The sequence below is a fragment of the Pelodiscus sinensis genome, chromosome 3, assembly GCF_049634645.1.
Source record: "Pelodiscus sinensis isolate JC-2024 chromosome 3, ASM4963464v1, whole genome shotgun sequence".
In the NCBI taxonomy this organism is placed as follows: Eukaryota; Metazoa; Chordata; order Testudines; family Trionychidae; genus Pelodiscus; species Pelodiscus sinensis.
In genome coordinates, this window is record NC_134713.1 from 76,823,792 (window position 1) to 76,851,386 (window position 27,595).

Genomic DNA, 27,595 nt, shown 5'->3' on the forward strand with positions numbered 1-27,595 from the left:
GTCGAGCGTCTCTGGAATGGAGTGTAGCGCTTTCTCCTATATGGTGGAGTGTACATCCCGAGCATTCGTGGGATTTACCTGGAGTCTTTACTGGGATGTAAAACCGTGTCAGTCTTTTCTGCAAACAGGAACTTCTTCTCGAAAGGTAAGTCCTCTACTTTTGCTTACAGGTATTTGGGGACGGCTGCTGTCTGAAGGTATGAAGCCCTACTCATGACGACTGCAGTGGCTGTGGCTCACGCTGCAGTGTCTACTACATCCAGTGCTATCTGCAAGCTGGTCCTGGTGGAAGCGTAACCCTCTCAGACAACGGCTTTTAAGATAGGCCTCTTGGACTCGGGTAATGACTCCATAAGAGTTGTAAGTTTAGAATAATTATCAAAATTGTGGTTAGATAAGTGTGCCAAATAGTTGGCTATTCGAAGAAGCAGTGTTGATGACATCTAGACTTTCCTTCCGAATAAATCAAGCCTTTTTGAGTCCTTGTCCGATGTTTGATTCCTATATTGTGGCACTCTTGCTCTTTGTTGTGCCGCATCAACTATCAGTGAACTGGGGTGTGAGTGGGTGAATAAAAATTCTAATCCTCTAGGCGGCACAAAATATTTGTCCACTTTTTCATTAGTTGGTAGTGCGGACGTTGGGGTTTGCCACAATTCGTTGATGACCTCTAATATGACCTCATACAGGGGGATGGCCAGCTTAGAAGTACGAGGCATCTGGAGATTAAGGAGATGATGCTGTTTCTCCTTTATCTCAGTGAGTTGTATCTCCTGGGAGACTGCCACTCTTTTAAAAAGGTCCTGGAATTGCCTGATCATCAGGAAGAAGTATCCCCTGGCATAACCACCTCATTTGGGGAGGATAATGATGGGTCTGTAGGCGACCTCTCAGGCCGGTGTACCTCCGCTAACACGGGGTGCTCCTCATCCAGTTCAGATTGGGGAGGGAGTGGAGACATTGGGCCCTGAACCAAGCGGAGTGGATTGGTTACAAGTGAGTGTCTCGAAGATGAATAGTCCACCACCGATCTAGGGGTTAATCTGGAAGTGTGATGGCAAGAACGGTGGTATGGTGAATATCCCCTGTAGTATGCGTGACTATCATAACAGTGGTAGTATGAAGAGCGGGACAGGGAGCGATCATAATGGTGCGATCTACTATATCCTGTTCTATAAGAGTAATCCAGAAAACAAGGGGATAGTGATGGAGAGTAAGATCTCTGTAGTAAAGGAGAAGGAGAGGCAGAGAAACAGTGATGGTAATGGTGGTGATGCTCCCTCGGTGGAATAAGAAAGGGAGATGGAAGGCACTCCCGAGACGAGAATCATCTGACAGGTGATAGTCTGGGCGACTGAGGCGGAGGTGGGGACAATGGCACCGGTGAAAAGGTTGGGGAGCATGGTGACGGGCTCTGATGCCGGCATGTTTTGGCACTAGTTTTTCTAGGCTGTGACCACTGCGGTGCCGAGCTCGGTACCAGCACCTCTGATGTAAGACACGGTGCTGTTGGGATCGGTGCCGCAGGCGGTGCTGCTGCAATCGGCACTGCGCGATCCGGCTGCTCTTCATGCCGGCCCAGCACTGAGGTCGGTGCCGCGTGAAGCTCGGTAGGCACTAGTGCTGGCTTTGGAACCAGTGCCAATGGTGCCGAAGGGTTGTGGGCTGAGCTTGTTGATACCACGGCCGTCGTCGGTTCCGATGAATGGTGTGCAGATGGCACCATGGAGGCTGGTTTTCTCGGTTTAGGCGGTGCCGTTACAGTAGTGTGCACCATAGACACCCCAGATGTGCCCGATTTGCTGCCTACACTCAATCTGCTATGCAAAGTAGCAGATAGAGAGTGGGTTGGAGACGGTTTACTTTCTTACTTTCTTGGAGGGGCAGCAGTCAGAGAAGAGGCCCTTTGCTTCTGAGGCTCTTGTGATGGCCGCAGGGGAAAGGCAGATCCTTGAGGCTGAAGAACCTTATCAAATAGCATCATGCGAAGCCTCATTCCCTGTCTCGTCGAGCTCTAGCTGTGAGCTTAGAGCAGTGAGGGCACGTTTGTGTAACATGGCCCTCACCCAGGCAACGTATACAAGCCGAATGGCCATCAGAGGCGGGCATAGCCTCGGGGCAGGCCTCGCATTTTTTAAACCCTGGTGAGCCAGGCATGACTTTTCCTCTCTCTTTTTTTTCTTTTTTAAAGGGAGTAGGGTGCTAACTATATTGAACTGGGGAGTTAAGAGAAACTTATATAACTCTAAAGTGAATAAGAATTTATGAACAATAACTTTTAACTTTTTTTTTTGAACAGGAGAACAAAGTAAACTGTAACTGGAAGAAGACTAAATATAGAGTAAAGACTATGAAGAACAACTGGAAGAACAGTTTGAATTGCCTCACAAACAAGACAATTTGAGGAGATCAGTTCCCTCCGCCTGCAGACTGAGGTGGTTAAGAGGAACTGGCTGAGACCGGACCGAGCAGCGCGAAAGACGCGACACACTCCCTGCACATGCGTGGTCCAGCCAAACTACTGCTGCGAAAAATCTCCGTACTGTGGCGCTGGGGCAAGCCCAGCACCTACAGTGGAGCACCCACAGGGACATTACTCAAAGAACTGGCTGCTAGGAGACCTGTGGTATACGCGTGGGGAGACCAGCCAGCTCAGAACTGGCTCAAGAGTAGCTGCAGAATTAATACTGATCAGCCAAAGAGCAGAAAACAGGGTGGGACCGCCAGCCCCTGCTCTCCTCCTGGATGTGCTGTGGGGCATCATAAGAAGGGAAAACAGTACTGGCACAGTGAACAGAACCATGTCAGGGACCTGTCTGTTGAACAAATGCTTTGACCATGGACAGTACCAGTCCCAAGTGTACTGTCCATAACAGGAGGCACGTGCCTCAGGAGATCTGAGGGAGCCCTGCCTGGCATCCTCTGTAGCCTTATGCCGCCTCAGGGACCAGGCCAGACTGTGAGCTCTGTGGCTCTCATTGCAAAAAGGAGAGGCCTTAGATGTTCAACCCGAGAGGTAACAATGCCTCTTCAGAGACCAGGGCAGTGCCATGGCTGGCTTTTCTTTATGGTGTCATCCTGGTGCCATTCAACACCAGTCTGAGAAGGAGACAGGAAGTGACAGGGAGAGCCACGCTCTACACAGGTTGGCAATGTCTACTGTACTACAGCAGGAGAGTCTACAGGCACCAACATCCTGGGCCTATCTTTCTTAGGTCCCAGAGATTTGTCCCTACCTTGCCTGGGCTTGCACAGAGCCGGAGACCAGTGCCAGGGTGCTGCACACTGCCATGCTGGTGCTGGGTGTTAAGTCTGAGGGTTCATGCACCAGAGCAAAAGCAGATTCCATCAGGAGAGCCTTGATACAAATGTCCCTCTCCTTTTTTGTAAGAAGCTTGAAAGACTTCCAAATGCGGCACTATCACTTCTGTGTGCCACTTCTATGCATGGGAGTATGGTAGGGGGGTGTCTTGTCGCTCACTGGCATGGGCTGACTGGAACTGTGACAGAACTTGAAGCCTGAGGAATGAGGCATGTTCTGACTTGGGGCTAAGTTCCTATTGAAGCTACCATGATCTAACTACTTAGAGCAGTACACAAACAAACTATTTACATGGAAAACAGAATCCAACTTGGGAAACATGCAACAGCTAATGCTAAGACAAGAAGATTCCAAATACCATCACTGGCAGCAAGAAGGAACTGAGGGGGACATGTGCATGCCACTCAAGGGAGCACTTGAGCTAACTCCCTGCGGGTACAACTAAGGAAAAATCTTCCATCACTGGTACATACAGCTATGTTTAGAGTCCTGTGTGGACAAAAAATTTGTATCTGCACCCACATCTGCAAAAATGAGCTGTAGATATAAAAAAACCACGTATCTGCAAATTTGCAGGGTTCTAGATACAAAATTTGTATCCACACCTGTGTCTATTACCACAAAAATGAACTTTGGATAGCCACATCCACAGCTGCAGATACTGATACCATTGGATATAAAGCGGAAATCCGCGGATTTGCAGGGCTACCTATGTACCTATCAGTTGAAGGAGAATGACACACTCTAAATGAGTGATAAGCTTGAAAATAGAAACATATGATAAATTCATACACACACACACATAGATAAAGTTAAGTATGGTCTTAACATACTTGCAGAATTTATGTCTGAGGCTGTGTCATGGAATATTACATAAAGTTATGTTAACTCACCAAAATCGAATTTTTCTGATCCACAATCCAAGCTGGCAGTGCAATACCAAAGCTTGTAGCTGGAGAGAAGAAGAGAACACAAAACTGTCAAAGTGGCAAGCATTCTTTAAAAAAAAAATCACAGGTGCTTTCAAGGAAGGGAAAATAAGCCTGGATCCATGTTAGTATTTAGCAACAAAATTCAGCCAACCAAAGAGTGGTTTTGAAAATAGGTCTACTCCAATATGAAGAAAATTGGTAAGAGTTTCTGAAGCTCTGAAAATTTCATCCAAACTATATAGGTTAAATAACTAAGTACAAATACAACAAAAGAGAAGAATAGGTCAACAGAAGGATTAAATACAGTTATCCAAATTTGTAATGCTTCCAATGATACAAACATATAATACAGTAAATACCTTGATGGAATAGATATGGTTAGCCATCTTTTCATAGCTGCTGTTCTTCCAGATATGTTGCACATACCTATTCTACTATAAGTATGTGCATTCTCCCTTAGCGATGAGTGCACCCTGCCATTGTACACCATTGTGTGCAGGTATAAGGGCAGAGCTGTTCCCAGCCTCCCTCAGCTCCTTCTTACAGGATAGATTCCAGTAGAAAGGGAAAGGATGGAGGATCATGAAATGGACACGTACAACACATTTCATAGTACACTTATGGAAAGATAGGCAACCGTTTCTCCCAGTGATTACACATTCATTCCACTGTATGTAGGTGACTCAGAATCAGAACTTGGAGGTAGGCTTAGGATCTATTTCAACAGAGTTTGGAGAAGAACATGTCCAAACATAGCATCTCTCCTGAATTGATGGGCTATTGCCCAATGAGAAGCAAATATGTGCACTGATGACCTCGTTGTTGCTTTGCAAATGTCCAGAATAAATATCTGAGTAAGAAAAGCTGCTGATGCTGCATTCACTCCAGTCAAATGCTGTACAATAATGTGACAACCTCTCCAGGGACACTGTCAGTTGTACCTGGGAGAAAATTCCTTCCCAACCCCACAAATGTAGAGCCCTGCAAATCCATGGATACATGTGAATGCAGATATCCACCTTTCATTTTTGCAGATACTGGAGCAGATGCAGATAGTATAAAAGGGCTCTGCCAACCTGCGCTGCTGCTGCGTTCACTGACTTTAAAACTCTGAGCAGCCTACATGCAGTACCTATGGTCCCTAATCCCTGCGCCACTCCTTAGCCTCATCAGTCTCTGCCCCCCTCCCCATCTCTGCCCGTGAGCGCACACTCTCGTCGCTAGTTCTTAGGGCACTGAAAAGTGGATTGAGGGAGCCAGCCAAGGGCCTGCCCGCATGCTGAGTACAGGGTTGGATCCCGGCAGGGATGGAACAGGATTAGTAGCCAGAATTCCCAGGAAAATGGTCATCCTTGTACACCCAGGGTTTACCGAGCAGTGGGATCAGGGTGCTCCTGCTGAGGAATGTGGTTGGGAGATGGGATCTTGGACCACTCTGCCCCACCAAATGCTCATACTGGGGAGCAGAGAAAGTGTGTGCCCTGATCCAACTCCTCAGTAAGTGCTGAGGAACAGAGCAAAACTGGACAAAGCTCCTTGGTACGAATGCCTAGCGCAACAGAGTAGCACAAGTACCTGTGTCCCAACACGCTCCTTGGCAGGAGCTCCCACCTTCATCCCTGCACCCTTCTCCTCTCTCAGTAGGGAAAACTGACCTGTAGTCACAAACACCTGTTGTCATTGCTCCAGCTTCCTCCCCTCCCCCTTCGTCCCCCCACACACTCCTTAGGAGTACAGCCTACGAAGCGAGACGTGCCAGAAATGGTGCTCAGCCAGGCAATCCCTGACAAAAATTAAGAACTGGGCAGCTGGCTGGAGAGCACTTTCTTCAGTTCTCTTCCCCTCTGCCTCCCACCCCTCCATGCCCCATCTGCACCTCTCACCTCTGCAACCACTCCCCAAGTGGGGAAACTAATTTCAAGTCACATTGTCTGAAGTGCCTGTTGTTGCTGTTCGTTTTCCCATTAGGAGAATAACCTGTGAAACCAAAGCACTGGACAGCCACACCTCAGCATGGCAAGCAGCAAGCCCTGGCAAAAATGAGCACTAGCTTGGAAGCCGGCTGAAGAGCACCTGCACTCCCTTTTGAGTTCCTCTCCTCCCCCACATTCAGCTCTGTCCCTGAACCCAGCACTCCCCCTCCTTTGGCAGGAAACTAACAAAGTCACAGAACTAAATGTCGGCTGTTGTTGCTCTTGGCAACCCCACAGAGACCCCCCCCCCCCAAAAGCCTAAAAGAGGAGAGGTACCCTGGGATTCCCCTTGTGCTTTCACACGCAGAACAGACTCCCCATCTCTTTCATTTCTCTCACGAGTATTCATCTGAAGACAGCCAAAGCTACTATCGGAGTCACCTGGCTAAGATGATGATGTCACCAGGAGGGCTTCCAGGATGCTCTTCCAGGAAGAAGGATTGCTGAGCAGATATGGGGTCCACCTATGAGGAAGGGGAAGAGCATACTTGGATACAGACTGGCTAACCTAGTGAGGATGGCTTTAAACTAGGTTTGATGGGGGCAGGTAACTAAAGCCACAGGTAAGTCGAAAACATGGAGACCTGGGAAAAGGGTCAGCAATTGTGAGGCACATGAGCTGTAACAGCCAGGATCAAGGAGACAAGACAGACAAGAACTGGGGGTAAAATCAAAGCAGTAGCTTAGTTGTCTACTAATGCAGGTAAAACTCAAAATACTAGTGAAAAACCACAACTATGACACAGATGACATCAGAGTCTTGGTGGGATAATACATGACTGGAATATTGGTATAAGAGGGTACCAGCTTGCTCAGGAACGACAGTTCGGGGAAAAAAGGGAGGAGATGTTTCCTTATATGTTAAAAATATATACATCTGTGTAGTAAGAGGAAGGCCTGAAACAAAGCCCATGTATCATAGGCCTGGTGTGAGGCCTGACACGTAGGCCACAATGGTCAAGATTTTGCTAATACAAAGCGAAATTAAGTTGTGATAGCAACTAGACAGATATCTGTTGGGAAAATAACACAGCAGCACACAGATTATACAAGTTCTTGGAATGTATTGAGGCCTTTTTTATTTCAGAAGGTGAAGAAAGCTACTGGGGGAGAGGCTGTTTTAGATGTAACAAATAGGAAGATCTGGTTGAGAATCTGAAAGTGGAAGGCAGCTTGGGTGAAAGTGATCATGAAATGACAGAGTTCATGATTCTAAGGACTGTAGGAGGGAGAAATAGAAAAATAAAAAACAATGGATTTCAAGAAGGTACACTTCAGCAAACTCAAGGAGCTGGTAGAAAAAAGTTCCAAAGGAAACAAGTCTAAAGGGAAAAAAATTGAAGACAGTTGGCAGTTTTTTCAAAGGGACACTATTAAGGGTGTAAGAGCAAACTATTCTACCATGTAAAAATGATTGGAAGTATGAAAAGAGACCACCATGGCTTAACCAAGAGATCTTGAATGATTTAAAAAACAAAAAGGAGTCCTACAGAAAGTAGAAACAAGGTCAAATTACAAAGGAGGAATACAAAAAAGAAAAGTATGTATGGGCAAAATTAAGAAAGTTAAGGCATAAAACAAGCTCAAAGAAACTAGAAACATAAAGGGTAAAAAGAAAACTAACGTTCTACATATACATTAGAAGCAAGAGGAAGACCAGAGACAGGGCAGGATCATTACTCAATGAAGAGAGGAAAAAATAACAGAAAATGTGGAAAGGGCAGAGGTGCTTAATGATTTCTTTGTTTTGGTTTTCCACCAAGAAGGTTGGTGGTGATTGGACACCTAAAGTAGCAAATGTCAGTGAAAAAAAGAGGTAAATTCAGAAATTAAAATAGGAAAAGAACAAGTTAAATTACTTAATCTCCATTCTCCTCTCCTAAGAGGTCTCCATTCCCCAGATCATCATAGTAGCATTTTCTGCACCTGTTCCATTTTAAATACATTTTTCTACAACATGTGGGATGAGAATTATACATAGAATTCCAAAATAAGGTCTTCACCAGTCCCTTATACAACGGCATTTCTGTAACTCCAGTCATTAAGCTCAAACCTTTCTGTCTACTATTCCAACCATCTTCTCTTTTGATGCCTCAACTTTGTAGAGTATCAGCAATTTTTATTAGAATATTCTGTTTTTGTGCCAAAAATCATTAATAAAAATACTATACCAGATTAGTCCCAATACAGATCCCTGGGGGACTCCACTAGAAACTTTCCTTCAACCAAATAAATCACCTTCAAGCACAATCCATTGCCCTCATTTCTTAAACCACTTTCTTATCTACTTAACAATTCTCATATGCTTTCCCATGTTACCTAATTTAATTCTGGTGTGGTACTATGTCAAATGCTTCACTGAAGCACAAGTATATTAACTCCACTGCACTTTCTCGATCTAAAAAAGGTAAATATTTTCCCCTCAGAAGGAAATCAGGTAAGCTTCTGCTGATGAACCTTTGGTAATCCCAAGCGGCATTACATTGCCTTTACCATATATCTCAGTGAATTTAATTATTCTTTCCTTCATAATTTATTCTAAAGCCTTATATTCTTCTTAGGTCAGACTAAGACGTCTGAAACTGCCCAGTGGATGGATTGGATAAGATGTCCCCTTTGGGCTGTCACCCGGTGTACTGATCATACCATTGAGCCAGCCTACAGCTCCCTGTGGGGCACCCCACCACCCTGTCCTACTGGGCCAGAAGCTCGTTTCCCCACAGCAAAGGCACCGATTTGAGGTAACAGCCCCCCAAACAGACCAACACAGATGCTGAACCAGGTCAGCTCTGGGAGGACTCCGCTATAGGGACTTGCCAACACCCAAGACACAGCTGTCAAAAGGCACCAAATTCCCAAATATATCCATCTGACTCTGTATAAAAGTTTTACACAGAAAAAGCTCATAAAGACGTTTGCTCATTTTATCAATGAAAGAGAGAGATATACAGTTATGGCTTCCCTCCAGGTAACAATTATTCTTCGAGTGATTGCTCATGTGCATTCCAATATAAGTGTGTGCGTGCGGTGTGCACACGCCATCGGAAGTTTTCCCCTCAGCAATAGCCTTAGGGCCAACAGGGAGCCCCCTAGAGTGGCAACGGTATACCAGCCCATATATATACCCCTGCTAGCCCCCTCATCCACTCAGTTCCTTCTTACCACCGTGACAGTTGTTGGAACAGCGCTCAGCTCCTCAAAGTAATCGTTGTCTTCATTGTTCTTTTTCAATCTTTAGTTAATCTTCAGCTAAGTGTCTGCAATTTAAGTTAAAGACTTTTTTGTTGTTTTCTGTTGATTGCTTCCTGACGCGGTGTGCCACGTGCCCGCAGCAGGGCATGTCCACCCACAAGGCTTTAAGCCCTGCAAAAAGTGCAATAGGCCTATGCCGTGCAGTGACCCACACTCATCATGCTTAAAGTGTCTGGGAGAATCACACCTTACAGAAGCCTGTAAAATCTGTAAGGCCTTCAAGCCAAATGTGAGAGGGAATCGCACCTTAAGATCCTCCTCACGGAAGCGGCTCTCCGACCAGCACCGGCCTCGGTGCACAACAGTTCCATGCACCGTACCTCTCCGGCACCGCAGAGGCCCCGGCACCACTCTCAATCACCGGCGCCTCAGAAGAAGAGGCGGCCTAACAGGGGTCGGCCCCCGCCTAGGCACACGCCCTCCGTGCGCCCTTCAGTGGGCAAGCATTTTGGCTCCGCCACTTAGAGCCCACTCCACAAGGGTGGTGGCTGCCTCCATAGCTTTCGTAGCGCAGATTCCCAACCTGGACATCTGCAGAGCTGCCATATGGTCCTCCGTCCATACATTTGCCAACTACTATGCACTGTCGCATCAGGCCAGAGGGGACACTGCCCTGGGTAGGGTGGTCCCTCAATTCCTCTATAGTTTCATCGGTCAGCCATCCTCCTTAGGTTTGGAGTCACCTATATTGGAATGCACATGAGCAATCACTCGAAGAAGAAAGAACGGTTACTTACCCCGTAACTGAGATTCTTCGAGATGTGTTGCTCATGTCCATTCCAAATCCCTGCCCACCACCCTTTATCCGGAGTATGCCGGTAAGAAGGAACTGACTGGGTGAGGGGGCCAGCAGGGGTATATATGGGCCAGTATACCAGCGCCATTCCAGGGGGCTCCCTGCTGATCCTAAGGATACTGCTGAGGGAAAAACTTCTGACGGCGCACGCAAGCTGCATGAACACACCTATATTGGAATGGACATGAGCAACATATCTCGAAGAATCACAGTTACGAGATAAGTAACCTTTCTTTTACGCTAAGCTTGATAATAAACAAAAGCATTTTTATGGAGTATAAAAGCAAGATTTAAGTGATTGCAAATTAAAACATACAGATCAAAGTACGTCACTAAACCAAAACAAACAAAACATGCCAATTAAGCCAAATATAATGAGAGATTGTTACAAATATTTCTCTCGCCCTTTTGCTTGTTTCAAATAAATTCCTTAAATTCAGTGCTGATCTTTCCTCTGGCCTAGGTCTAACAGTTTCTTGAATATTATCTTGAGGTGGAAAGGCAGTTTTCAAAAGCCAACTGAAGACCCCACTGATTGCTTCCTATTCCTTAAACTTAATTTCCCCACAGCGGAAATCCTTTAACTCTCCATAGAAAAATACCAGATTCAAGATGGATTCCAGCACCAGGTGACATGATCACATAGATTTGTAGGACCAACCAGAGTTTGAATTTACAGGAAAAAAAGATTAATTTATTAATCCAGCCCAGTGAGCACCAAGCCCTTAAGCACTAATAATGACTCTCAGTAGAAATTCTGAGTTAATAAGCAGGTTTAAATTTAGTATTTTAACTTCACATACAAGAATGATAGATGCAAACAAAATATGCACATGCAGGGGATCAAAGGCTTTTATACAACAGATCACTTAAGCTTTATGCAAAAAAGGTTTTTTGATGTATGCATACGTATATTCAAACACACACATCTATAAAAATATGGAGGTCAAGAGTCACACTCGTTTCACTTGCTCCTTCATTCTTAAAATATAGGTATATTATTTGTTCTCCACTCATATGATACTACAGCCCAATAGCCAGGATTAGCTACATATCCCTGCTACCACTTTAACAAATCTCACGTGCCAGTTCTTTCAGTATTCTGGAATGGCAATTATCAGTGCTCCTGACTTGATCACATCAAATGCTTTGTGTTTTTCTTCTACTTCAGATGTGATCATTTCAATTTCTGAACACTCACTTCCATCAGCCATACTGCTTTCATGCACATATTCCATATTAACATCTTTATTAAAAGCTGAGGCCAGGCCCACTAATGAGGGGACAAAGGGGACAGCTGCCACAGAGCACAGCAATTCAAAAGGACTTAGTGCTCCAGGTAGTGCTAAGGTGAGGGGGGGAGGGCCTGGTGCTTTTTGGATGCCGCTGAGGGCTGGCTACCCCCAATGCAAGCTCCTTCCACCTGAGGCCTTGAGCCTTTCAGGATCAAAGAGCTGCCCCCATCCTCACTTGCCCAGGAGCTGTCAGCCCCATTAGATGAGGCAAAGTATTCATTTAGTTAGGCCATTCCTAAATTATCTTTAATCTCTTTCCATCAGCACCATGTAGTGAGTAGCCCAACCTCATCCTTCCTTATTCTCTTTTTATGTAACCAAAACATTTTATTAGCAACAACCAATTCAGCCTGACTTAGCAATATGCACTTTATTCCTACATTTAACCTGTGCAATGTAACTAATTTTGTTGATGAACCTCGTTTCACTCCCAATAGGCTCTCTGATAACCACCTCAAAAGTTACGAGGAATAATCCATTCAGCTACGACTGCAAGTGGTCTCCCCTTTCTTCAGATGCTTATTTCAGACAGGTTTTATTAAATTCCAAGCTTCCTCCACATTTAAGTCCTTGAGCATGTTAGTCCAATTGATGTCTTTAATAATTCCCTTTGTTTCCCAAAGTCTGCTCTTTTGAAATAAAAACAGTCGATCTGGTTTTGATTATTCTTCCATTTAAGCCAGGGGTGGGAATCTTAAGCACGGGGGCCCAATGCGGCACCCATATAGCCTGGATCTAGCTCCCGAGGCTCAGGGCTGCCCCCCAGCATTGGATAGCCCACGCTGGCACTCCAGCCCCCACCCTCCCCACTCCCCACCATGGGGCTGGAGCACACAGTCTACAAGCCTGGGCCCTCCAGACTCTGGTGTGCAAGGTGAATGTGTTTGTGATTCTCAGTCAGAGGGGAGGGGGCAGGTCTCTGAAGGTCTCACCCAAAAAAGGTTCCCCATCCCAGAATTAAACAACCAACTTATGTTTAGGAATGTAAAAGAGTACTCGCATCTATAACAGAGGTAGCAAGGGGGATGGGAGGGGAAAGGAGCCGGTCCTGGGGGAAGCCAGCTTAAAATCCGGTTTCCCCCAACACCATCTCCGCTGTATGGAACAGATGGGGGTCACCCAGCGTGAGTGGGGACTGAAGCAGTCCCCACTCGTGCCAGCCTTTGAAATGTAGTAAGAGCCACCTGCTACAGCTCTTACTACAATTCCAAAGCAGAGGCACAGTAGGGATAGTGAGCACCCTACTTATTGACTAATTGAAATTTAACATTCCTACTTGTGATCACTCAAGCCAAGGTTATTTAGATTCCAAATTAGATACACATGCTCATCACATGCACAGGCATCAGAAGTGTTCCTTTAGCATCATCTTTAGGGGAGTGACTCCAATGACCTTGGAATGGTGCCACGATTGTGCAATATAAGAGGAGCTGAGCGCTCCCCCACTCTCAGGCTCCTTATTGCTGGAAACTTCTACAGTGGAGAAGGAGGGCAAGTCATGGAATGGACATAAGCAGCACATCTCAAAGGACATCGGTTACAAAAGACAACCGGCATTTCTTCCGAGTGACTACTCAAACCAATCCCACATTAGGCGACTCCAAGTACCACACAAAGGCAGGCAGGAATTCACAGTCTTGTGGATTTAAGTAAGACCCTGCCAAAACCATCATCTCTAGCTTGCTGCATGAGGGTGTAATAGACGTGAACATATGGACCAATGATCACATTGCCGCTCTAAAGCTATCCTGGATAGGTATATATGCCAGGAAGTCCACTGATGATAGCAAGAAATTTTTTGAGGAGTAACATTAGTTCAAACCAAGGAGTTTGATTCGAACTAATGCGGCCCAGAGCACACTTCCTGAATCAAATCAGCTAGTGATCGGAATAGTGCGCGGGCATGGTTATGCTAATGAAGTGTGGGATATTTAAATCCCTGCTTCATTAGCAATTTCGGTCGGCTACATATGCATCCCTAACTCGAGATAGAGAGCAAGTGCAGGCATACCCTAAGGAAACAATGTTCTAACTCCACCATGAATGGTAAGAAGGAATTGAGGAGCAGTAAGGTCAAAACCATACTGGCGCCACTGCAGGGAGCTCCCCAGATGACCTGATGGATGCTGCTAGAGGAAAAGTTTCTGATGTCCGCGCACAGAGCGTGCACACACCTGATGGAACTGAAATGAACAAGAACTCGAAGGAGGAGTTACAGTCTCCAATTAAGGCACAAATCCCCAAAATAGTTTTCTCCAATAAACTATGTCTATATTCAACTCTTATCCGGGGGTCTATAGCAAACCCCTAACTCCATCCAAATAGAGCCTCTTCTACAATCCTCCTCCTTGAATACCTTTTGTGTCAGTAGTGACCAATGGATTACTAGGCTGATTATGATAGCGAGGGATGTAACTTCTACACATTCAGCTATTTCCCCCACTCCTTTGGGCCAATGTTTTCTCAAACAACCTCACATCTGCTAATTGCGGTGCAGAGGTTATGTTCTTGAGACGACTCATTGCTATGCATCAGTTATTTAGTTTTCTTGTAGTCACTGAGTTAGGAGATATTGCTCATTATCACTCACTAAGTATCTGATCAAGGCATAACCCAAGAGCTCTCAATCAAGGCCAGAATCACACACCCAGATAAGCCACTTGCCTGCAGCTAAACACATGTTACTTGGTAAGTATAGGAAAGTCTTTTGGTGTAAATGGCTAAAACTGAGGGTATATCTACACTATGAAATTAGGTCAAATTTATTTAAGTCGACTTTTAACATCGGAGTGTATAAGTCTAAGATGCATTATCCTCCCCATGTACATTTGGTCGGCAGACCGAGTCTCCACCACTATGGCTATCACTGACTTAGAGTGATGAACTGTGAGTAGCCACAATTCTTGATGCCCATTTGAATTCTGGGTTAGGTTCCCAATGCGTGATGGGACAAACATTGTTGCATCAGTTGGGCACATGTTATCAGTCTCCCATGATACACTTACCTCTCTTCCTCCCATCTTGAAAGCAACAGAAAATAATAATTTCGCATACTTTTTTTCCTGGGTTAGCCAAGCAGGCTCCACAACACAGAAAGCAAGGGCCCCGCTTAGTGAACACTGCTATTGCAAGCATTGCAAACACCTTGCTTATTATGTTGTCCAGAGTCCTGTCAGGAGCTGCCCGCATGAAGAAAAATATGAGGAAGCCACGCACACAGATGTGCAGGAATCCAGTGAAAGACGCAAATGGCATATACTTGCAGCAGTCAGACATCTTGATACAGTGGAACACGGATTCTGCTCCAGGGAAAAGCATCACAAACTAGTGGGGCTGAAAGTTATGCAGGTATGAGATGAGGACCACTGGCTAAAAAATTCTGCATGTATAAGGCCACTTTAACCTTGCAAATTGCTTTCCTCCTCCCCCCACACGCTGAAGCACAGCAATCCCAAAAAGGAATTCACTCTCACAGCTGAAGCGAGTGGTAATAACCCTGGGGAAGCTTGCAATGCCAGACTGCTACCAATCAGTCGGGAATTAATTCAGCATGAGTAAATCTACAGTAGAAGCTGTTATGATCCAACTAGCCAAGACAATCAATACCCTTCAGTTACACAAGAAAGTTATTGTGGGAAATGTGCAGACCATAGTTCTTTGCCACAGTGGCATTCACTAACTGGGGTAGAGCATATCCCTCATCAAAGAGTACATAAGCCACAAGGGATACTTCTCAATGGGGTTTCAAGTGCATAAGGGCCATTTCACCAACATCAGCATAGGATGGCTGAGAAAGATGCACAATGCATGCATCTTTAGGAACTCCAGTGTTTAGAAAGATGCAAGATGGAACTTTCTTCCCAAATCAGAAAATTACCTTTGGTGACATTGAAATGTCAATAATTATTCTTGAAGACCCAACTTACCCATTGCTCACAAAGCTCATGAAGCCATACACCCAATGATGTCTCAGGTATGCGTGTTGCTTGTTACCTAGTTGTCCAGTTGTACATGTACTGCTCTATAAACCTATTCTCCCTCCCCAACCACTGTTGGCACCATGAATCAAGATCCTATTCTTCTGAATTCATGCATTATTATTTAGGCTACACAGTGAACATGGGTTTCACTGAGTAGAAAAGGAATCGTGGATGTAACAAGGGTCTGATAACATGGGAGAGTGGGGAAGAAGAGTACAAAGTCACATGGCTAATTATAATTGCCCTGTGTATGGATCAGACAGCCTTCTGCTTCCTGAGATAACCTCTAGAGTTGAGTGAAAGGCATCCTGAAGCTTCCTCCTCCCTTCTCCCTCTCCACATTCTAAGGAGAGGAAGATATGTAACTTGGTGACATGGGCAGATGGTTTATCAATGAGTGCAGAGAGATTTCTGAAGTCTAACTGACTTTACTGAACCTCTGCCAGATGCCTCATCAAATCTGTTTGGTCCTCTATAAGGCTCAATACTTGTCCTGCACGTTACACTCATATTCCTTGCATGCTTTCACTGCATATTACCCTTAACAGTGTGCACCTCCATGCATTGAGATGAACTCAATCAGTGCAGGTGGGTTGCATGAGCTCATTAAATATATCACCATGTGTACTTCTTTATTTGGCCTTCTAATGTGCGATAGCTTCACTGCTAGAACAGAGGCAGATGCCACAGACAGGTCTCCAGCTGCATGGGGGGAAAATGAACAAGGATGGAGTTTACAGAAGATACAATGTTAAAAACAGAATGTTAGCTCTTTTACAGTGAATTACGCAGTTCACAAAACAAACCTCATGTTAGGTAAAAGGCTGAATTTTGCGTTTAACACACAACAGAGCACTGGGAAGCAGAACTCAGTTTACTGGCAGGCATGGTAAGCACCCTGTTAAGAGAGGTCTTGCTTCTGCTTGAAAAATATGGGAAAGATGCTTGCAAACTACAGCCCTCTGAATGGTTTGTTCATGTATTTGCATTTGCAAAAGTGGGGAAGAACTGCAGATTTGAGGTGGAGGGACAGAGATGTGTGTAGTGAGTTTTAAATACTGCTCCTCCTGCACAGCATGGCTGTTTTCTGCAATGATCCCTTCAAGCCAATCACAAATAAGGCAACACACCTAGGATTATAATTTGTTGGGGATCAGCAAACAGGCAGATTGTCTAAGTACTATCACTTACAAAACTTCCCCCATTTCATCCAGGTTACCATACACAATATCAGTCTTCTCCAAATCAGAGAATATGATAGCGAGCTGCTGCTGCATGAATGTGGCCCGGGACAAGGATCTTACACTGCTTTGTTTTGTGCTTGCAATTATGCCAGATCACTTACTTCAAGCTTGGCATGGGAAGGTGTCCTACAGTGAAGGATGGAATAAGGCATCCTAATTCCTTATTCTCCCAGGAACATTCTGAGAGGATTGCAGAGTACCTTCATGAGAGCTTTGTAGATATGCAGGGAGGATTCCCAGTTCATGTACAGGTACGTACACAAACTTTTCAGGGGAGCACCCTCCATGTAAGCTAGACTGGCTTCTACGGTATCCCAATTGTTCAGGGAAGAGCAAACATTAAATCCAGTTACATTTAACCACTCTAATGTGATTACAAATGTGCACTCACCAGAGACGCCTTCTCCTCCATGAGGATCCAGCAACAATACGTCCCAGGAAGAGACTGGCTCCAAAGTTTGGAAAAGGTCCTGGCTGTCAGGGAGAATGATCCTCCACTTGCCTGCTGCATGTTCTCCTCATCTACAATTTTCTTTTTGTTGGCACCCCAGGCTGCCTGAAAAGTCGCTTGGGAGGTACCTACAGATAGTGCTGGGATACTGGTTGGGTCCCCCCTCAGAATACCATTAACAGAGTAGGTTTTAGGCTCCACAATGTATCTCCTATAATGTGTGCCCCACCAGCTGTCCAGCTTGCACAAGTCCAAAAGCAAAAATGGACAAGGAAAGACATGTTCAAGGAACTGATGTATTTTGCCCATTTGGACAGGGAGTGTGTTACTGAATAGGGGAGGTGCAAGTGGAGCATCAGGAAAGGAGAGCATGCAGGAACTGCAAGTGAAGCAGCAGAATGTGTGGTTACCCCGATGTCTGATGGAGCGCATGGCAGCTTTCCAAAACATGTACCTGGACAGGCTCCAGCTCACCCCTTGCAGAACAATTTTTCCTCCTTACCCAGTTCTGTAGCCTCCTCCCCAGGGGCTCTAAGACTCAAAGAGGGAGAAACTCAAAGGCAGCCTCACACACAACCTCCAGGGCAACACAAAGCATGTCTTCCTCACATTTCTGATACCTCCCCTTTCCCCGAGGGTCCTACCATCGACTCCTTTTTAGTCCCTGCTGTGCTCCCTACATAAAAATGCATGATTTCTGAACAGCCTCTATATTGCTTGTACTGCAGAGTGGGAGAGGGAGACGGAGTATTACAGGCAAACACACCGAATGCAGGGGCAGCTCACTGAGAGCAACTTGAATGACTCTCAAAACAGGTCATTCATAAAATTTTCTTTCAAAACCTCTCTGATTTGCACTGTGGTCTCTTTATTGCCCTGGTATCTGTCTGCTCAAATTCACTGGTTAGGTGCTCTTCCTACTCTGCCACATAACTTTCCCCATTGCTCTCACAAATATTATGGGGCACACAGCAGGCTGCTTCCACCACAAAGGAAATGTTGCCTTTGCTGAGGTCTAACCTTGTCAGTAGACTCCTAAACCTTCCCTTTAAGTGCCCAAAAGCAGATTAATCCACCATTCTGCACTGGCTCAGCCTGTAGTTGAACTGCTCCTTCTTGCAGTCCTGGCTGCGTTTGTATGGCTTCATGAGCCACGGGAGCAAGGGGTAGTCTGGGTTGCCAAGGATCACTATTGGCATTTCCACCTCTATGATTCTAAAGTTCCAGACTGCGAAAAAAAGTTCCAGTTTGCAGATTTCTAAGAGGCAAATGTTCTAAAAGATGCATGCATCATTCATCTTTTCTAACCACACCACACTGATGTCTGGGAAATGGCCCTTGTAATTCACCAGTGCCGCAGCACCATCAAGAAGAACCCTGTGCAGTTTATGTATGCACTGACAAGGTCGTCAAGAGCCAAGATGGGCATGTGTGTTCCGTGAATCATCCCACCTTGGGGTGTGTCTAGACTACATGCCTCCTTCGACGGAGGCATGTAGATTAGCCAGATCGGAAGAGGGAAATGAAGCCGCGATTAAAATAATCGCGGCTCCATTTAAATTTAAATGGCTGCCCCGATCTGCCGATCAGCTGTTTGTCGGCAGATCGGGGCAGTCTGGACGCGATGCGCCGACAAAGAAGCCTTTCTTCATCAGCACAGGTAAACCTGGTTTCACGAGGCTTACCTGTGCCGATGAAGAAAGGCTTCTTTGTCGGCGCGTCGCGTCCAGACTGCCCTGATCTGCCGACAAACAGCTGATCGGCAGATCGGGGCAGCCATTTAAATTTAAATGAAGCCGCGATTATTTTAATCGCGGCTTCATTTCCCTCTTCCGATCTGGCTAATCTACATGCCTCCGTCGAAGGAGGCATGTAGTCTAGACACACCCACAGTTAGGGAACCCCATTGCAGAAAAGCCCTCCACAGTTGCATCCACATTTCCCAGAAGAGTAAATGTAGCAGAATGGTATCGACTGCTACATTTACAACATCAGTCTATGAAAGTGGCCTTGCACATTCTGAAGTTTTGAAGCCGCTACTGATCATCCCATGCTTGCATCACTATGTGGTCCCACCAGTCTGTGCTTGTCTGCCAGCACCAGAACCAGCATTCCACTGTTTCCAGAGGATCAAATGCTGGTAGCCATTTCAATTCACACAACTCATGGCATTCCACGATTCATCCTCTTCCTGGAGTGCCGTGCATATGCTCTCAGCATACTCCACCATTAGGCGCACAAAGATTAACATCAGCATCACAGTGCCTTGATTCACAACAGGATGCACAAGCTCCATGCTCGCACTGCTATGTTGTCTGCATGGGTAAGCAAGCCAAAAAGAGCACAAAAAGATTGCTGCCTCTGTATCAGTGCCACCGTGCTGCAGAGCAGCCTCCATCCACAGTAGGTCTGGGCTTGCCACAGACAGGGGTTGCTCCGTGGTATGCTAGAGCAGCCTCTGTCTGCGGGCAGCTTGGTTCCCCTAGGGACAGTGGCCACTGCAGCCCAGTGCTGCCTATCTGCAGGGAGGCAGCAGCCCCTGTGGGAGGGCAGCCCCTGTGGGAGGCAGGGGAGGAACTTCCATGGGAACCAGCACACATGGGGAGCCACCTCCCTTTGCTGCTTCTGATACAGGCAGGGAGGGGAGGGGGAGTTTGCCTGTAGTTTATAGGTTCCTGTGCCTCCATGGGGGAGGGGGGTGAAGAAATTTCGGGGGGAAGGGACGCAAGGCAACCCAGCCCTCTCTCCTTCCCCTCCCCCCCCCCCATCAATACTCCCCTTCCTTCAAGAAAGAGGGCCCATCCGGTAAAAACATTCAGGGGAGGATGGAGCACCCTGGGCAGACTCCAAAATGGCCACCTTAAAAGGGCAATGCCTGCTCTGCTCTTAAAGGGCAACCTTTTTTTGGCTCAACAAATTTTGCTGCTATTGGGGGGGGGGATGAGGATTTCTCAAAAATCAAAAAGGGGGTATGATGCCAAAAATTTTGGGAACCACTGCTGTAGTTGTTTGGATTAATCAATAACCCCAGGCTGATGGGTTAATTGTTTAAACAACTACACGCTAACATGCCTAGTAGAAGCAATGATGATATTAAATTAGACCTGATCTGGGCTTCCCTTGCAGTCACATTCCAGAATATACAAATAATTTGTGCAATGTGGAAAGTATGGTGTTTTAGACTTTGAAGCATGCTATGCGAAATGGAATGCCATACTGTTACAGCCTGTGGAATGGGGTGTACACCCCATACAATAGGCCTGAAGAGGTTAAAATACTGTGCACCAGTAGCCTCCCACCCTCCTTTCCCCCCACCGAGCTGCTAAGTATGCTCCAGACTAGAGGAGCAAATGGAAAAAGTGTTCACAAGCTGAGGCAAAGGGTAGCGGATAGGCTGCAGGAGATATGTGCACTAACCACAAGGACTCCCAGTCCTCTGAGCTTCTGATCATGCCTGGAAAGAGACTTACAACACATCTTTTGTGGAATAGTGTCAAGTTTGGGAGTGCTTTTTATTGTTTTGCTGATACTGATAAAGAAAGTGTTTTTGAAGTGTTTATAAATAACTAAAAGAAATCCACTTGTTTTTTTGCTTGCACCTCATGCTCTCTACTCTTTATTACTTGTAATTCTTGCTGAAATTGGTAGACAGATGTCTCTCAAACCAATTAAAACAAGTCTGAATTAGCAAAGCCTCTCTGGATTCCCCATCTATCCTAGAACCCTTTTTCTAACATTTTACATTTTGATAATTGACAAATTCCTTCAGCCAAATTTCAAAAAGTATTTTACATCCAATGAGTGATGAGTGACTTAGCTGTATTGAGGTGCTACACAAGTTCTGGCACAGCAACTACAATAAAAATTATATCACATATAATTATTACCTTGTGGCCCATCAGGGTTGCCAAACTCTTCCCAATTTTTTCGAGATTCTTCATCAGTTAAACTAATCATAAAGAAAAGTTAATACATTAGTAAACAGTATAGTAAATTTCTCTGCATCATTAATACAGGGTATTTTTTTGTAAAGTAGTATCAAGCACCATTAAATATATTTCACAGCTGATTTTGTTTAATGGTCTAAAAGTAGCAGAATTTATGACATAGGAGCAGACAATCTAAATTCTAAACTTAATCTTCATATTTTAAGATCTGGAAAGACATAAAATGTTGTAGTAGTATCTTCAATGACTTAGGAGATAGAGAAGAGAAAGTATAAGTTTTAATAGCTATACAGCAATACATGCTGGCTAAAATAAGATAAATTCAATACTCCAAACCAGAAAAGATTCAAAATAATGCAAATATGGTGATATTACATGTACTTTAAAACAAAAGGCTTTTGAAGGAACTAGCCCAGTTAAACTAATGCAAATTATGACATTTTATATCAAAAACACACAGTCTGCATTTTCTGCCTAACAGGTTTTAGGCAGAGTGTAAATGTTGGTTTGACTTATGAAATTAGATTAGGTACCTAGCTACCTAAAAGACAGAATCTGGGAGACACTACTGTAACTGTGAGCAGCAGAGGTATTCAAACCAACAGTCAACAGCTTTAGCAGGACAAGATTTAAGTACCAAGACACTGGAAGCTCTTTCTGATGGTGAAGAAGCATTCATTATACCCTTAAAGAACATGAACACTGTGGGTTCAGAGAAGAGATTTATTCTTCAAATCATGATAAGCAAAAATTACCAAAAGAACTCGGAGCCCACAGGGGTAATAGATACTCTAGAATAAGAATGTGAAAGGTTTACCAATTCCAGTTAACTGGTGGAGGCTGGAGCAGCTTCCCACGCTCTGTGGGCAGGGGGCTGCTCCAGTCCTGTGGGGCCCACCATGGACAGGGGCTGTTCTGTCCGCCTCAGGCCTGGGCACCTTGCAGACATGGACTGCTCTGGCCCGGCCATCAGAAAGGAATACCATAGTTGTCTGGGCCACGTCAGTACTACTAAGATCACATGTGATTTGTCTGTTCTGGTGTTCTGTATCGCCCTGTTCAGTAAGGATATAGGAGGGAAGGCATACAAAGGGTGCCATTCCATGGAAGTGTGAAGGCATTCCCTTGGGAGTGGGGTCCCAGGCCTGCTCAGAAGCAGAACTTGGGGCATTTTTTGTTCGGTGTTGTAGCAAATAGATTGAGTTGGGGAAAATACCAGCATTGGAAAATGTTGTGTAGGACCGTATCATCCAATTTGCTCTCCTGCTGTATTGTGCAACAATGGCTACGCTTGTCCACTGTGGTGTTTTGAGTGCCCAGTAGGTATGAAGCAAATATAGTGATCCTGTGTTGGCAGCAACCCTAACCATAATCAATCCCTTAGCTTGATAACCTCCATGCAGAAGGAATGAAGGCAAGCTCCATCTTGTCTGTTGACATAGAACATGCATGCCACATTGTCATGATTGTGATACTGTAACTAGGGATGTTAAATTTCGATTAATCAGCTAATTCAGTAGTCGACAGAATTTCCATCGACTACTCAATCAATAAGGGAGGTGCTCACTATCCTGTTGCAGCTTTCTCTTTGAAATGCACAAGAGCTGACCACAGCTCTTGTATATTTCAAAGGGAGGGATGCAGCAGGTTCCCTGCCTCTCTTCCTTTGAAATGTACAGAAGCTGCCCATGGCTCTTGTACATTTCAAAGGAAGAGGAGCAGAAGTAGGACTGGCACCAGTAGGACTGTTTCAACCCCCAATCGTTCCATTTCCCTGCTGCTCTCTGCCTCCCTTCCCCCACGTGGAGACACTGCTGGAGAGCTTTTAAGCTGGCTTCCCCCAGCACCAGCTCATGCTCCTAGTCCACTAGTTGAGTTCCAGCCGATTAGCAAAACACTCATAGTGCCCACTGCTGACAGCATGTGTATGTACTAGTGGTGCACATCTGCACATGCCTCTGTGCACATAAAATGTATTCCACACATGGATGGAAAAAATAGAGGGAACACTGCTGTATAGCAAATCAATTGTACTTCTGAGACTAGTACAGGCAGTCCCTGGGTTACGTACAAGATAGGGACTGTAGGTTTGTTCTTAAGTTGAATCTGTATGTAAGTCGGAACTGGCGTCCAGATTCAGCCGCTGCTGAAATTGACCGCCAGTTCTGACTTACATACAGAATCAACTTAAGAACCCCAAGCGTCCCCAAGTCAGCTGCTGCTGAAACTAATCAGCAGCTGATTCCAGAAAGCCCCGGGCAGAGCAACTCTGCCTCGGGCTTCCTGTAGTCAGCGCTGGTCAGTTTCAGCAGCAGCTGACTTGGGGACGCCTGGGGCAGAGCAGCTGGGGTGCTGCTGGGTTGTTCCAGTAGCGCCGAAGAGCGGCGCTACTGGACCAACCCAGCAGCACCCCATCTGCTCTGCCCCAGGCGTCCTGATTCAGCCGCTGCTGAAACTGACCAGCAGTGGCTGAATCAGGACGCCTGGGGCAGAGCAGCTGGGGTGCTGCCGGGTTGGTCCAGTAGCGCCCAGAGTGGCGCTGCAGGACCAACTGGCAGCGCCCCAGCTTCTCTGCCACAGGCTTCTGGAGAAAAGCCTAGTCTGCTGGGGGAGGGGGTACTAGCTGCGCCCCCCCCCCCCCACCCAAGCAGACCAGGAAAACGCGGGCGGCGGACCGAGACGCACCGCGGTCCCGCCGCCTGGGTCCTCCGCGGCTTTGCTCCCAGTCTCCCTGGTCTGCTGGAGGCCAGCAGACCAGGGAGACTGGGAGCAAAGCCTCCGGGAAGCCGGCAGCGGAGCAGCCCAGGCACTCCTGGGTTGCCCCGCTGCCCGAGCCCCTCTGCGGCTTTGCTCCGTGTCTTCCTGGTCTGCAGACCAGGGAGACACGGAGAAAGCCCCGGAGTACACGGGCAGCAGGACCTGAAAGTGAATGTGTCAGTAGATGTGGTTGGCAAACTTGGCTTCTTGAGGTAAAGAGGGTGCCTGAGTATACTCAAGTGAGATGTCCTCTGAGATTTGTCTGTCTGAAGTATGGGTTCAGTTGCAAGATCTGGCTCCACCTTGGGGGGAGGGGCAGATAAGCTGGGGAGGTTTGTGAGATTGCCTCTGAGGAGGAGGGAAGGTAGTATGCCCTGTGCCCCAGTACAACCAGTGTCCAGGGAATGGTATAGGCAGTCCCATCCAGGGGGAGTGTGGCATGGTAGGTATTGTCTGACAGATGTGGCTTGTTTGTGTGGGTCCCCATATGCTAGCAGGGAAGAGTTTGGAGAGAGGTCTCTTTCCTCCATGTCCTCATCCTCCTCCTCAATTCTCCCCCGCCCTCCATAGGTGGGAAGAGGTTGTGGGAGATTGAAAACAAGATACTGACAGCTCTGATAAAAAGTCCATGTCTAGAAGGGCAGATCCTGGGGAGTGGGATATAATCAGGTCAGCCTAACTGAGAAACTGCTATTGAGCAGTGTTAAACAACAATGAATGACCCGGTGCAAAGTAAGGACTCAGTACCATGCTCGAGCGAGCTGGTGATGACACAATGACAGCTAAGAGTTGTGTCATGCCAGGTGGGTCAACGCTGTATGCTGCTCCATCACAGGGTGAGAAGGCAATGTTGCCAACATTAACGTTTCAAGAACAGCAGCAGGATCAAAAGTATGTCACTGCTACAGGATAAGCAGGCAGCACTGAGCTGGTAGTTGGCACTGGGCTTACTGAAGTAAGTGCAGTTGTGCTCCGAGAGGCGGTCAACGGACAGCCCTTTGTCTCGGCACCATTTGAAATGGTCACCGACCCACAGTTAGTGTCAGAGGTGCCTGAAGTGTTGTAGTTGCTGAGTCACGGTCTGGTTGGCACTGAGGAGATTGACTGCTTCGTCTTTCTGTGAGTATGTCTGCCAGGTGAAGTGGAGGAAGCTCTTCTTCTCTTGGCAGTCTTCCTGCGTGTTGCTGATGTGAAAGGTTGTCCTGGATTGGATGCTGGTGTGAGAGAGCCCTGAGGCAACAGGAGCTTCAGGCACAGCTCCCAGTCTTTAAAAGTTTGTGCTTTCAGCTTCTGTCAGTCTATGCATTTGGGGGGACATGGGACTCCCACACACAGGGAACACATTGAGAATGGACACCCAAAACAGGGATGGCTTCTCTGCAAGAGAAATGTCTTGAATCATGGAGAACCCAGCATGTTCAGCAAACAAGGATTTTTTTTCCTTTTTCTTCTATGACAGGAAGGCTGACTAACTCTAAACTAGCAACTAATTAATTATGTTCAAGTGAGGAAAATGGGTTGTTGAAGAAAGGAAGATAGCAAGACTGCTGCACCGTCTCTAGCCAGGGACAGTAGAAAAGGAACTGAGGAGCCCAGGCTGTGCATGTGCTATTTAAACAGTGACAGCTCATGAGGCAGGCAGAGCACGTACCCAGCCCAGACAGGTATGGCTGTCAAAATCTCCGATCAAAGGCACTGGGGATTCACCTTGACCTGGAGTAGAGCATCCACAGGGATCTCTCTTGTAGAAGAATTCATGTTCCTCACTTGGCACATCTCCTAAACTCCCTTGAGAGCTGGTAGAAAGGAAAAGGGAAAACAGCAAAACATCCTCCATCTGATTTAGGATACTTGAAATAAGGATGACCTGTCTCACTTGTAGTAGGAAAATATCAAAGGAATTAGGTTACTCCAGTGACAACACATCCACTTGACACAGTATTTATTAGCCATTCTCTCCAACACTACTTGGAATTGCCTTGGATCAGCAGGTGGAGAAAATGATGAGCTTTCTTTGACAGCTTTGTATCGTCAGGGAAAGGGGGGGTGTTTCACCCCAATCATACAATAGAAGCAATTCTTCTTATGGATCCAGTGGTAATATTGGCAGTAACTGAAAAATGAACCCCTGTGGAGGCAGTGGTGTTAAGGAGCCAGCTAAGCCACTAGAGGAAAAGGTGGTAATGAGAGAATGTTCCAAAGAAAAAGAGTCAGAGGCCAAAATGAAAGGTCTCCATTGGTGGGTGAAAGCAGAAGAATTGAAACAATGTCTCCTTCTCTTCAGTTGTGGCTACCTTTATTGCCAGAAACAGTACATTGAGGCTTCAAACACAACACTTGACTATCAAACAATCTTTTTGTGGCAATTCTGAAATTTAAATTAAAGCAAGACTGCACTCACTGTGTTCAATACAATCTAACTTTACATCACACAAAGTATTTTACCATAGTAACTATCTGAAGTCAGAGTTCAATCAAAATTAGCAATTTAGAGCTTACTGATATACTGCTAGAAACAATTCAGTTGGCTAATATGAGCCAGATTTCAGTCTAAAAGCAGCTGACCTTTAAGATGTATTTAATTAAATTATATTCACAGATGATATCAAAGAGTTACTGAAGATATCCTAAGGTTGTATTTTGATTTCCTTTCAACACGCCCATACCAAACTCCTACGCTGAAATAGCCAGGAACTTACGCTGCATAAGCCTTTGCAATCCTCATGAACATAACTTCATCTCCTCCTTTATCTGGATGATATTTTAGTGACAGTGCACGATACTGCTTTTTAATTTCCAATACAGTTGCTCCCTTAAAAGAAAAGCTTCATGTTAGTACTGTATTATCAAACACTACACCCAAGTATATTCTACCATGTTTGTACTCTCCATAACATGTTTTCTTTGATTGGCTTAGAAATATATTGCAAACAGCATAAGGGTAGGGAATTCTATTCCAACAGCTTTCTTGATCATACTAAAACATGCATTCAAAGTATTTCCATTTTATAAAAGCAAAATATCATTAAACGTACAGAATTAAAAACAGCATGCTGCAACTTAACACTGAAAATTTTCAGAAGACTGACAATTAGAAGGGAATTTCTAAATGATCTTGTTCATCCATCAAAAAGCTGGATTTTCTTCTTCAATTGATATAAATCCAACATTCCTCTGAACATATGTAGTGATCAAGAAACACCTTTCAATGTTTACCTCAAGATCTCTAATCCCTGGACAGTAAGTTCAGCCGGTCACTATAAGGGTACTTCAGCTTGTTTGTAGTTTGAGGAAGAACCAGACTGGCCCTGGCACCAGAAGAATGCATCACCCCCTGAAATTCCTTCTAGTTTAGATAGCTTCCATAGCCTGGATAATTCAAAACTGTTCTTTTTCCTAACTCATATATTGTGTTAACACACTGAGGGAAAAAGTACAGTATCTCCTCCCACAAAGCATGGTAAATTCCACCTAATGATAACAAACCCAAATTTCTAGACAACAATTTCCATCTGTGTTCTGAATGATCCATTTTTTCCCCCTAGAGTGTGTCAGACCTGTGAAACTTACTACACAAAGAAGTTTCAGGACAGCACAAATATATTTTCCAAATGTACTTCATGCTAAGGTCCACAGACCCTTTACA

At 45.6% G+C, this 27,595-nt stretch overlaps 1 protein-coding gene across 1 annotated transcript in view; it reads right to left on the minus strand.

Annotated features, from left to right (window-relative positions):
- The window catches only part of SEC63 (SEC63 protein translocation regulator), a 121,253-nt gene that overhangs the window by 62,703 nt on the left and 30,955 nt on the right, over positions 1–27,595 (minus strand). The window contains exons 4-6 of the mRNA XM_075923967.1: positions 26,649–26,761; positions 21,133–21,194; positions 4,216–4,274 (exon numbers count right to left, since the gene is read on the minus strand). Coding sequence (XP_075780082.1) covers positions 4,216–4,274; positions 21,133–21,194; positions 26,649–26,761 — 234 coding nt within the window. The remainder of the gene's footprint in view (positions 1–4,215; positions 4,275–21,132; positions 21,195–26,648; positions 26,762–27,595) is intronic.